The following is a 14,142-nucleotide window of genomic DNA, read 5'->3' on the forward strand; positions in this document are numbered from 1 at the left end:
AAACAATAATAATGATAATAATAATTACAACAGCTATATTAATACATTTATTATAACATTCACACATAGTGTTCAAATCTGTAATAGATTTGTATCTGTGGGATATGTTTTAAAAAAGAATTCTCTTCTGCTTAGTAAGGCTGCATTTATTTGTACAGTAAAAAAAATACATGCCTGATTCAAGAAGGGGGTCTCAAAAATGGCCAAAGAAAATATTATTTTACTACCTTATTAATTTTAAGTTAAATTGTGCTTTGTTGGTATAATGTCTGCTAGAATGGTAAAAAATGTTCAGTGTTAAGTAAATATTTTTAAATGGTCATTTTGTAATTTATTTTTTTATTTGAAAAGCAAGACAAAACAGTAAAAAGCACATTTAATCGATTATCATTTTTATGAAATGATATTGATTCTTAAAACCTGAGAAGTCAAAAGTCAAAAGAGTACAACATACCGAAATCTGTATTCTGTCTCATGTAATTGCTCAATCGTTTCAATGACGGAAATATGTCAATATAAGCTTGTAAATAATGTCACGTAACGTCACATTTACCTCAGAAAAAACATATTCAGTGACCATAAATTTGTTAGTCAGCTAGAGAAATTAACTCTAGAGAGGAGCATTTTGCTAAATATATGCACTATATAACAAATTCATTATATTTTTTGTACTGTTCTTTAGTGTCTAATTTAATAAATCCGTCAAGTTTTTATGACAGCTACCACTTAAATGTTTATATTGCAAAAAATTAATTGGCAGAGAAATATAATGAAGTAACTGTAACTTTATTATTATAAAATAACTTAATTGAGCGTAATGTAACCGTTTGTATACAAATCAGTTAATTTGCATGCATATTTTACAGAAATAGTTGCAAGACTTTTTTCCTTGAGGAAATTTTGTTATGTACTGTACCTGATATATATCCAAAATAACCGATATTGAACTGAATTCAATCGAAAATCGAATAGGAAATTGAATCGAAAGGTTGTCAATCAGAATCGAATCGCCCTACAACTTACTGTATAAAATGCAAAAATGTTAAGTCGTTTTAAACCATTTATAGCTTACTGATATTACATCCTCACATCCAACAATAATAGCTACTTCCAAGACAATTTACAACATCCCCACATCTTTCAAACTAAAGTTATTAGCCCCATTTCATGGCCTCAGCTCCCTCCAGTTGCCACATGCCATATGCCACCTCAAGCGGCAGAAAAGACAGATAAAGTGGCAGCACACAGGTTCCACTCGGCTCGCTGTGCGTCTGTTAAGGCAGCCAGCCCGCCAAGGGGCCCCGTCAACAACATCAGAGCACAAGGAAGGAGGCTGATTGGGAGACATTGGGGGAGGGATGACAAACTGCTTAAACACCCTCTCCTCTGGCCACTCAAGCCCTTTCCCTCCTTTTCTCCCCTGTTTGATTAGTTCGGAGGGGGAGTGTTTGCGCTCTGTGAGGGAGCATGTGCCTGTTGGCAGCCTCCAATGGAATAAGCTTTCCCTTGAGACTAATGAGTGAGACGAGATGGACGTCTTGTCATCATACTCATGTTGAAAGGAGACAGTGGTGGTGTGTAGGTGCCATATATATGGCATTAGCAACACAGATTTGTTTCTATAAAGTAATGGATTTATGAAGCAAACCTGAAGCGGTGTTAGACAAAAACACCTGTTGAACAACAAATAGTTCTCCAAACATTTGATCACTTCCTCATCCACATATTGTTCTAAAGACACTCTTGCTTTGAGGAACCCAAAAGAAAAATATTAAAGAACTAAAATCAACATAATAGTGGTCCATGCATGATATTTAAAGTCTTCTAAAGCCATATGATGGCTTTGTTTAATAATTATTTAATTATGCAACTCTCAAATCAAATATGGTACCTGAGATGTATGAATCACTGTATTGTGAATGATGACTTAAATTTATATGTAGCAATTTGGAGGCTTTAAGAGAATTTAGAGAAGTTTATGGCCATACCAAAATTGGGAACTGCAAAATCTATTTTTGTGTTTCATAGAAAAAAATAACCACATATTTTTGGAGCAAAGTTTGGGGTTGGTAAGATTTTTAAACTGGTTTCTTATGCTCAACAAGGCTGCATTTATTTGATTAAAAATACAGAATGGGGGGAAAAAATGTGAAAAACCATGTTCGGTATTTGGCCTTTGGCCCAGTGTTTAATTTTGTTCGGTTTCGGACACGAATTTTCATTTCGGTGCATCCCTAATGTATGTATATGTGTATATATACACATATATATATATATATATATATATATATATATATGTGTATATGTATATATACATGTGTGTGTATATATATATATATGTGTGTGTATATATATTTATATGTATCATTTTTATGTATATATATATATGTATCATTTTTATAAATATAAAGAAATTTATATTTTTATTTAGCAAGGACACATTAAATTGTTTATGTTCATCAAAAAACAGAAATATTGTGAAATATTATTACAACTTAAAATAACGTATGCACAGAATACATGAGAGCAGGCGCAGCTGTGTTTAGTTTGGAACAGGACAGGGCCTGCAATTAGGAGCCAAACGCCCACGAAAAGTTTACTAGGGGTTCAATCTAACCAATCTAGTTTTAAGAATCATTTCGTGATAGCTCTATAAATATAGATCTGAGAATGTGAAGTCTATGTCTCGCAGCTCAAGGTGGCTCATTGGGACGGGGAGTTGACACGGTCTATGGTGTGAAATGCTGAACTCCATCTAAAACTTTATAAAGCATTTTATAATTATTGTACATGCAGTGTGGAACACTGTTCCAACTATTTGAGATACAAATTGAAATGACAAAAAGAGTCACATTGGGCGTTGGAAAAATTACTAGAAATAAAGACTGGAAACAGGCTTTCAGAATTTTTTTCCCTCATATTAATTGTACATTTAAAAATGTATTTCTCACAATGAAAGCCTATTAAAATTGAATTAAAGGCAAAATGAAGGCAAAACAATTTACAGAAATATCCAATTACACTACCATTTAACAGTACGATTTTTGAAAGTTTTTGAAAGAACTGTCTTATGTTCACCAAGGCTGCATGTATTTGAATAAAAACACAAAAAACAGCAGTAATATTGTGAAATATTATTATAACTTAACTGTTTTCTGTTTTAATGTTAAACGTGAATGGTAAATGGTGGTAAAGCTGAATTTTGTGTCAGATCCTTCAGAAATCATTCTAATATGGTGATTTGGTATGCAAAAAACATTTCTGATTATTAATGTTGAAAGCAGTTGCGTTGCCTAATATATATTAGGAAACCGTGATGCATTTTTTTCCAGGATTCTTTGATGAATAGAAAGTTCAAAAGAACAACATTTGCCTTAAACAGAAATCTTCTGTAATACTATAAATGTCTTTACTGACAATTCTGATGAATATGTTGTATCTGAAAAGGCTGCATTTATTTGATTAAAAATACAGTAAAAACAGAAATATTGTGAAATATTATTACAACTTAAAACAACAGTTTTCTATATGAATATATTTTAAAATGTAATTTATTCCTGTGATGGCAAAGCTGAATTTTCAGTATTATCAACAGTTGTGCTGCTTAATGTTTGTGGAAACTGATACATTTTTTTTTTCAGGATTAGTTGATGAACAAAAACAAACAAACAAAAAGTTACAAAAAAAAAAGTTTATTTGAGATAGAAAATGTTTTTTCTGTCATTTTTGATAAAAAAATAAATAAAATAAATCTTTGAATGGTAGTGTAGAGTATGTAGAGTAACCATTTCTTTTACTTTTTGTATGATTCTAGAAAAAGTTTATCCTCTTCACATCCACTTCAGTCGCCTGTTAAACTCCATCCAAACTGGCACATCTGTCCCGGCATAAGTCCTTCCTTCTCCACTAGACCAAGATCAATACAAAGGGTGAACAGTTGCAGAAACCGTTACCAAGACTGATCCAAGACGACACCGGAACAGCGCAGAACAACTGGGTGCACTTTGAAGAGTCTCTTGTGCTAACCTTGTTTGTCAGTGTAAATGCGAGGAGTCCCATTGTTGCTTCACAGAGGGTCTGTGGCTCTCTGGAGGGATGTCCATTGAGTCTCCGGCAAGGAGGGAGGGAGAGGAAGATCGATGGCTAGGGCTCTGGACTCAACAAAGGCCTCCTTTAATCCTGCACTGGGTTAGCATATGCTTCGCTAGTTTGCCAAAGGCCATTACTCAATTGCCTTTCTTCCATCCCTTTCTTTGGGAGCCTCTTGCTTTTTTCCTCCCTGTCAATCGCTCCTTTCCCCATCCATGAAAAGTGGTCTTTAGGTGTGGCCCCTCTCTCGCTGCTGTCATATGGGGATATAACTGTCCTGTGGATAGAGTACCAAGCCTAAGCTTGTGTTTTCTTGGGTCATCTACAGCTCGCCATTTGTTTGCTTTGAGTATCGGAGACTTTTTGTGCTTGAGGATGAAATAACAGTTCTGACCCACTAACCTATTCCTCCCTATAACAAGGTCAACACTACAGTCTACCTGGAACTTATGGCGCTTTTCCACTGCATGGTACGTCACGGTACGGTTCACTTTTGGGGGGTTTTCCACTGGGTACAGTACCTGGTACCTGGTACTTTTTTTAGTACCACCTCGGTTGGGGTTCCAAGCGAACTGTGATGTTACCAAAACGTGACGTGTAAACTCTGCTGATCACGGATTGGCTAGAGAGAATCATCACTACCTGCGTCACTGAACTTGCGACACAAACACAAAAGAACCGCTAAAAAAAACTTTTTCATTTCGCGTCGCCCCATCAAGCTCTAGCTGGATCCGCTCCTCTGCCATCAACGAGAGGAACGTCTGTACTTCCGCAACAGACAACGAAACGTTTTGGTTATTAAAAAAAAAGGTGCGCTCGTTCAAAACAGTTGCATTCGATCCTTCGCTGGCTGTGCTGATTTAAATCTAGTGGTTCTTTTGTGTTTGTGTCGCAAGTTCAGTGCGAGACGAAGGTAGAGACGATTCTCTCCAGCCAATCAGTGATCAGCAGAGTTTACACGTCACGTTTTGGTAACGGTACGGTTCACTTGGAACCCCAACCCCAAAAGTGAACTGTACTGAGCCGTACCGTGCCGTACCATGCAGTGGAAAAGCGCCATTAGAGTAACATTAGATGTTTAATTTTCACTTCAAATATGAATTCATTCAAGTTATTTGAAAAAGAATTGTTGAGCATACAGTAAATTTCTTTTAAGAAACTGTAACTATTTCTGTTTCAAATAAATTGTGTTCATTTAAAAATTTACCACAGTTTCCACAAGATATTAGGCAGCACAACTGTTGTCAACATTGATAACAATAAATAACACATTAAAATGATTTCTGAAAGATCATGAGTATGACACTAAAGACTGGAATAATGATTGCAAAAAATTCAGCTCTGCATCACAGGTATAAATTACATTTTAAAGGGATAGTTCACCCAAAAATGAAAATTCTGTCATTAATTACTCACCCTCATGTCGTTCCAAACCAGTAAGACTTTGGAACTTTGTTCCAAATTTTTGACTTTTTATCTTCGGAACACGAATTAAAATATTTTTGATGCATACCGAGAGCTCTCTAAGACATCCCATAGACAGCAAGGATCCTTAAACGATCAAGGCTCAGAAACATAGCAAGGACATTGTTAAAATAATCCATTTGACATCAGTGGTTCAACCGTAATTTTATGAAGCTACAAGAATACTTTTTGTGCGCAAAGAAAACAAAAATAATGACTTTATTCAACTATTCATCCCCTCCGCGTCACCCTGGTGCCATTTTGGAGAAAAGTATTCTTGTAGCTTCATAAAATTATGGTTGAATTATTTTAACAATCTCCTTGCTATGTTTCTGAGTCTTGATCGTTTAAGGATCCTTGCTGTATATGGAGGGTCAGAGAGCTCTCGGAATGCATCAAAAATATCTTAATTTGTGTTCCGAAGATAAACGAAGGCCTTACAGGTTTGGAACGACACGAGGGTGAGTAATTAATGACAGAATTTTCATTTTTGGGTGAACTATCCCTTAAACATTCATTCAAATAGAAAACAGTTATTTTAAATTGTAATAATATTTCACAATATTACAAATGTTACTTTTTGATAAAAAAAACAGCCTTGGTGAGCATAAGTTTGAATAATTATTCTAATTATATGAGAATAGCCATACCACATCAATTTCAGCATGATTTTTTTATAGTGGATTAATGATAAAAACATTGACAACCAATCAAAGTTTTAAGAAACTTGTAAGTGGCAGATGACAAAACTGCAGCACACGCTTATAATAAAGAGAACGGTATCGCCTAATGGTGTGGACGCTAATATATATTGTTAATATATACTTCTCAAGTTTTTCTTTGAGTTTTCAGGTTTATGAGATCCATGCCTGGCAGACTAAAAAGGGATTACAGAGATAACCGAATAAGCCCAATGCCTTCAATGGAAGGTGAGCTTTCACACCTGAGCATTACACAAACCCTCCCCTTTTTATTTCCTGATTATTGTTGTTGCTATCGGTTGGTGATGAAATCTTTGTGTGTTTAAGCTCAAGCAAATCAACCCCTCCTCCTGACACATTTGAATCCACGCAGCACCACTGCAAACAAGACTACACTTGTTCTTCAAAGATCAGACCCAGGTGATGAGTGAACCTGTCGTTATATTTCACTCCACACATTACACCAGTAACACAAGTACGAAACCATGCAGTTTCCAAAGTTTTAAACAAACAGACACAAAGAATTAGTCTCGGTGATGTGATCTAATAAAAACAACAGTTTGTGACTCCATAAATTATATCACTGGCCAGTTGCCATCTCGTACAAATTGAGTGATGCAGGTTTTGATAGGGGGCGGGTTGGCGCAGGATGTGCATATAAGCGTCTTCTATTGAATGCCGTCACTTGGCAAGGCAGAAAAGGTTTTTGGGAGGCACGCCTGTTTGCCTTGTCCCCTCTCCCTGAGGACGGCGCCTATCAAGGGTCCACTCTTCATCCCCACGCTGGCCTTCTGCTGTGTTAGGGAGGGTGAGCATGGGCCCAGGAGGCAGAAAACCTGCTTCTCCACTCCCTTGAGGGAGTAGGCGTTTCACCTCGGTCCCGAAAGTAATCATGGGCCTTCGTTATGGCATTAAAAGCTATAAGAGCTTTAGTGTTGGCTTTGGGCTCGGAGGTAATAAATCGGTGTTGGGGGGGGAGGACACTTCAGGGAATGCGTGGAATTAATTACGTAATTATGATAAGAGTGTGCGATCACGTAGAGGAAGCGAAAGCAGCCTGCTATCTCAATTGACATCAGCAGTGAATGAAAAGCGCAGGTGGTCTGCATTTACCGCTGTTAAGTGGCGTCTCTACCTTTACTCTATTAATGGTAATGCTCTGAAGATGGCATATCTGTACTCGATGGTGCTATAAATACATCAAAGTCAAATAACCACACAAAAATCACCATAAAACCCAAGCCATTTCACAAACAGGAAGCCAAACTTAAAAGAACAGTACACCTTAAAAAAAACAAAAAAAAAAAACACTATGCAATTATTTTTAACTCACACTTATGTAGTTTCAAACCTGTATGACTTTCTTCTGTGAAATTCCGAAGAATAAACCCTACTGTTCAAACATTTGCGCTAAGTTAGATTTAAAAAAAAGAAATTAATACTTTTATTTAGCAAAGATGCACTTAATTGATCAAAAGTGACAAAAACATTTATAATGCTGCAAATGATATCAATTTAAAATAAACGTGGTTCTTCTGAACTTTTGAATTATCAAAGAATCATGAAAAAGATGCGTCTCAGTTTCCACAAAAACATTAAGCAGCACAACTGTTTTTTTAACATTGAAAATAAATGTTTCTTGAGCAGCAAATCAGAATATTAGAATGATTTCTGAAGGATCATGTGACACTAAAGACTGGAGTAATGATGGTGAAAATTCAGCTTTGCATCACATGAATACATCACATTCTAAAGTATATCAAAATCAAAAATCAGTTGTTTTAATCTGTAATAATATTTCACAATATTACTGTGTTTACTGTAGAGACTTCTATAAGATACTTCTTTCAAAAACCTTTAAAAAAATCGTACTGACCACAAACTTAAAGGGATAGTTCACACAAAAATGAAAATTAGCCCCTTTGATCTTCCAAGTTGTTTAATGGCAGTCAGCGGGTGTTGCAGTTCATCAGTCCAAAAGAAGTGAAATAAAGCGCATCCATCCATAATAAAAAGTGCCTCACACGGCTCCGGGGGGTGAACAAAGGCCTACTGTAGCGAACTGATGCGTTTTTGTACGAAAAATATCCATATTTAAAACGTAATTTTCTTTTTTGGGTGAACTATCCCTTTAAAAGTATTGAATTTCCCATGTAAAATTAAGTGAAAGAGAACAGAGTTTCTAGCTCCAAAATGAACAAAAAAACAACTGATGTCAAACATAAAATGTATGTGTTAAAAAAATTGACATTCTTTAAAAATTCACAATGTGTTTTTTACAGGTCACAGAAAGTCATACAGGTCTAGAACAACATAGCGGTCAATAAATGGTGACTGAATTTCTATTTTTGTGTGAACTATTAAAAGAGTCACAAGCCTCATAATTCAACAACCCACAATTAAGCGTCAATTCAGCGTGAATGAATGCAGTGAAATAACTGCCAATGTGAACTGGCACATGCACCGCATGCCACTGGTTAAGGGCCAATCTGGGAGTGTGAGAGATTGATGCTTGCAGGGGTCATGTGCAGGGGCTTGGCCCCATGAAACATTTGGTTGTGAAGTGGGCTGACACCCGCTGGCACTGGGTAAAAGGTGCTGCATGGCACCAGAAATCCATCATGTGCCATGCTAACTGACAAGTGAACAAACACATAACAAGCAGGCCAGAAGGGTCCTCGTCTGCTAAAAAGGGCTGTGTAACGGGGCAAACAATACTCTGCTTTCAAAAGGAGGGGGAATGACAGCATTTTGCGCTTGTAGACTGAAGGTCTACAAATAATGGAGTTCTCTACTTTATTTTTGTCATGCCAACTTCCTCCTGAGCTTTGAGCTATGCATTCAGTGCCTTTAAACCCACTAAAAGTGAAACTAAACTCTCTTATCAATTAGATGAAAATCTGTATGTAGGAATAAAATGCCCACCACAATAGGCCCTCAGCTTGGGTTATTACGTTAAGGTTACTTTTCAATACAGTGTGAAAAGCCTCTGTAAGCACATGAAATGTCCAAACCATTTCAGAACTGCCTCAGGGCCTGACGTGTTCAGATAAGAGGAGGACTTACCATTATCAAACTCATCTGGAATCTGGAAAAAAAGAAAGAAAGAAAACAGAGAGGTGAGATACAAGTAGACATGTTTTCAATGCACACTGTTACATCAAGTCACCACATGTGCATACAAACTAGAAATACAACAACAAATTAACAGTAAAATGTTTGATAAAACTCCTTTGATTCTTCCAGACTGACAGGCAATTATTTCATTTTCCATTTTCTTTTTAGTTAACGTTTTAGTAATTTTGTTTGGCATTTTTGCCATTTTACTAGTTTTTTATGCTTACATATTTATTTATATTATATATTCATTTTTATTTAATTTTTAATTATTTTAGTACATCATGTTAAACTAAATGAAAATGAGAAATGTTGCTTTGGCAGCTAGCTAAAAACTTAAAATAAGTTTATTAAGTTAACGTTTAGTTCAAGTTTTGGTTTACTTACAATATTATATACAATACATTTATTCTATAATACTACTGAACATGGCACATCAGACACAGCTAAAATACCTTTTGGCATATTACTGTCAGAGATTAAATGTACAAATATATAGTTCTTTAGTCTTTTAATAACAATACACATTGGTCCATCAATAAGTGCCAAACCAATTAATATTCAGCTGCATCTGTCAGCAGGTTCTGCCCCTCTTGGGGTCCAGGACCACCATATGCTGCCTGGTGGTATGGCTCACAGTACAACATGGGCAAAGGGCCTGTTTCTAACCCCTGTCATTCTCCTACTGCATTCATTCATTGTACAGAAACCACTCTAGCGCCCTCCACTGGACAAAAACTGCACACAGCCAGTATACAGAAACAAAGGGCCAAGTGCGCTTTTAGCAAGCCTCAATTTTCTGGTTCATCACATGAACACATCACTCAATTATAAATGTTAAGTGAAAACAGAAAATATAAATAAGTGGAGTTAAGAAAAGCAACACCTTGTTAAACATGATGAACTACAACTGGTGAACTACATTTCTGCACCTTATCAGACTTCAGTCAATCATGTTGTTCCAAATTTCTTTGTCTGATTTTCTTCTGTGAAACTAAGATAATTTGAGAAACGTCTCTCTCTCTCTCTCTCTCTCTCTCTCTCTCTCTGTGTGTTTCCGACGTGCTGCAAAGTGTTCCACAGAAGAAAGAAGTTTATACAGGTTTAGAATGACATGAGGATGAGTAAATGATGACAGAATTCACATTTTTGGCTGAACTATCAGTTTAGGTTTCAGTCATTGCTTGCAAAGAGATAAAGAAGACAGATAATACAGAGAGAGAGAGAGAGATTGTTGTTTATATTAATAAAGCCAAAAAAGCAATGGATAAATTTCATGGTTATGGAACTAACACAGTATATGCAAGGGTTGCCTATGGCAAACGAGCATGCAAGCAAAAATATTTTATCTATTCATTTGATCTATTTTAGCTATGAATTTGTATTTATATTTGTATTCTAAGAGAAACCCACAACCACTGAAGATGAAAGCTCTGGAACCATACAGAGTGCACTATACTCATATCTACCCACAAACACACTGCTATTCATACATTAGTATTCCAGATGGATATACACTACCGTTCAAAATTTTTGGGTCAGTAAGATTATTAAAAAAAGAAAAAAGTATTCAGGAAGGACACACGAATGTTACAAAAAACTGTTACTTCAATTATGTTCTTCTGTATTAAGGTTTCTACAAAAATATTAAGCAGCACGACTGTTTTCAATATTGATAATAAAATAAGAAATGTTTCTCGACCACAAAATCAGCATATTAGAATGATTTCTAAAGGATCATGTGACACTGCAGACTGGAGTAATGATGCTGAAAATTCAGCTTTGCATTTTAGGAATGAATTATACATTGTTAAAATTTAAAATATAGTACAATAGAAAAGACTGATTTAAAGTATAATGATATTTCACATTATTACTGTTTTTACTAGTTTTGATCAAATAAATGCAGCCTTGGTGAACATAAAAAAATTATTTAAAAATCCTTTTAATAATCCTACTGACCCCAAACATTTGAACAGTTATCTAAATGAATCTGTTAATATTTCTTATCAGCACTGAAGAATATTTGAATTGAAAGCCTTGCAGGAAATGTTGCACATGCTGAAGCACCGAAACAAACCCCAACAGCCATAGTGGCTCTTACATCCAATTCTGTTCTATGAGAAGAGGATTCAGTCTTTGCTCTCACGCTGTCACCTTCCTTAAGTGCCCTTCAATTAAGAACTTTGGCTGTAAAAAATGGCACCCTAAAGCCTGGCACACTCCACATATATCTCCAACAAGGTCTTAACTACATGTGAAGTGTGCCCAGTTCCATCACTTGTCCAAAAGGCAAGCAAGCCAAAAGGGTCATTAAACCAAAGAAGTGTAGACAACAAACATCACCACACTGTGCTTAGTGTGTCCTACAAGTCACTTGTTTCTGTAGGACATTATTAAGAGGGTTTAATTCACATGACAAATGCTGGATAAACAGTCCGTTTGAAGGTTATGGCTTTGGTGAAGGTTCCTGTTTTCAAAACAGTCCTTGAGCTAAAGTCTAGCATAAAATCGGCTACTGCCGCTGGAAATTACAACAGCCAACCACTTGTTTTGTAAATACATAAATCAAGTAAAATGTGTGCTAATGTCAAATGTGTAACAGTGGGAGATGACAAACAATCCATTTCCCCAAACACTTTACCGTTACAGGTTGAACTGGTTGAATGATCTTTCGAGAACATCTAATAACTAAAAGACTGAGGTGCGAACCATATTCAAAATATTGTGGCAGGGTGACAAGACCTTCTGGCAAGAAGTCTAATAAGTCAAGTCTCGCAGATGTCTTCAGCATGAGATGCGTGACTCAGCTTTGAAAGGTCTGGCACACTCCATTCACAACTCTTACGACATCTCAACTGCCTGAGAAGTGTGCCTGTTCAAAGTGATCCACAGCCTACAGGATCTCCAGTGACAGACATGTGAAGAACTAAAGCTTTGAGGCAGCAATCTTCCCGAGGAAACACCTCAAGCCTTTACACATAGCACACTGATGTGAAAGGTAAGCCTTTAAAGGGATCGTTCATACAAAATGTCTAAGAGCCTGGAAAATACTGCAATGTTTTAAAATGATTGCTGATGTCAATCATATTGGCATATGGCATATATATATATAAAATGCTTAAACAAAAGGTATTTAAAAATAACTTCAAAATAAATAAACAAACAAACAAACAATAAGGTAAAACGTACTTTAATTTACACAACCCCTCAAATAATAAATAAACAAAATGGTAAAAAAGTATAAACAAGCTACAAAGAAATGTACACAACCACTCTGAAAAAAATAGCAAAAAGGTACTGCATTTAAAAATAAGCTCAACAAAATTTACACAACTCCTCAAAAATGAAATAAAATGGTTAAAAAAGGTATTTAAAAAGAACTTCAAAACATTATTAAAAATAAACGAACAAGGTAAAAAGGTAGCTTTTAATTCACACAACCCCTCAAAGAATAATAATAAAAAAAAATATATATATATGTATATATTAGGGATATGCCGGTATCAAATTGTCATGTTGCGATTACTTGCTAATGCTTTTATCACGGTATACGGTGTTATCACGGTATTGAAATTGAGTTTAAAATAAGTGCTGACATAATACAGTATAACAGGTTTAATAACTTTTTTCTTATAACAAAAATAACTGAACATTTAAATGCAATAAAGCAATACAGAAAAATGTATAAAGCTAAAAGTTTTACACAGATTAAAGTGCAAAAGAACTATAAAGACCTATAGGTATCACTTTACAGTAAGACCTCATTAGTTAACCTTAGTTAATGCATTAACATTCACAATGAGCAATAGCTACATTTGCTACAGAAACGGGGCCATTTTTACTAAAAAGGCTATAACTTGTGAACAAAATGACGTATCCTAACCAAACTCGGTACACATGTGTATGAGCTCGATTTTTGGTCAAATAAAAAAAATGTGCAGCTCTGCCACTTGGTGGCGCTATAAGATGGAAAAAGCATAAAAATGACTATAACCTCGCAACCGTTGGTCCGATCGGCTTGAAAATTGGTATGCAGTGTCTTTGTCCAATGTGCCATAAGGGTCTATGAGGACATCGGCGTATCTCAAAAAACATGGCCGCCATCGGCCAATGAAGATTGAGCACCTATTAGACAAGGTTAACGGAGGTCGATCGGAACGAAACTCGGTGGGCATGTTCGACTCATGGCTCTAAAGGTCTGTACGAATTTTGAAAGAAATCCGCCACTAGTTGGCGCTAACGAGGTTTATGGCTCAGTAATCACGTGGTGTTTCACTCATTCACAGAAATATGCATATCACTTGATAGAACTCCTCATAATGAGAAACTTTGCCTCAAGAACCATTGCTGTCAATCAAATCGTTCATTAATTATTCACAAATATGTTAAAAACCTACTTTTGCGAACTAGTCCTAGGTTTTTTGCCCAATCATAACCAAACCAGTGCAGAAAGATTCTCTGAAGAGTGAATATCAATAATTGTCAAAAAAAAGTTTAACTTTTGACTCACCGTCGCAAAGGGATGCCAAAACGTTCGGAGGGGGCAGGGCCACTTTTAGTAAAATGCCTATAACTCCTGAACGGAATGAGATATCTTCGCTAAACTTGGAACAGTTATGTAAGAGCTCAAGCTATAATTATCAAAAAAAAATAATAATTTTGTCCTTTGGTTAGCCATAATGGGGTCATTTTAAAAGGGGCATGGCCAAATATACCCAAAAGCCTATAAAACCTAAACAAAAACTCAAAACTTTACGAAACTTGGTGA

General features: G+C 35.9%; 1 protein-coding gene across 1 annotated transcript in view; it reads right to left on the reverse strand.

The window, feature by feature from the left end:
- Window positions 1-14,142, reverse strand: part of timm50 (translocase of inner mitochondrial membrane 50 homolog (S. cerevisiae)) — a 40,945-nt gene that overhangs the window by 12,248 nt on the left and 14,555 nt on the right. Inside the window, exon 4 of the mRNA XM_016452895.1 lies at window positions 9,321-9,342. Coding sequence (XP_016308381.1) covers window positions 9,321-9,342 — 22 coding nt within the window. The remainder of the gene's footprint in view (window positions 1-9,320; window positions 9,343-14,142) is intronic.

This window comes from Sinocyclocheilus anshuiensis, unplaced genomic scaffold (genome assembly GCF_001515605.1).
Source record: "Sinocyclocheilus anshuiensis isolate Anshui unplaced genomic scaffold, SAMN03320099.WGS_v1.1 scaffold1144, whole genome shotgun sequence".
NCBI classification, from domain to species: Eukaryota; Metazoa; Chordata; class Actinopteri; order Cypriniformes; family Cyprinidae; genus Sinocyclocheilus; species Sinocyclocheilus anshuiensis.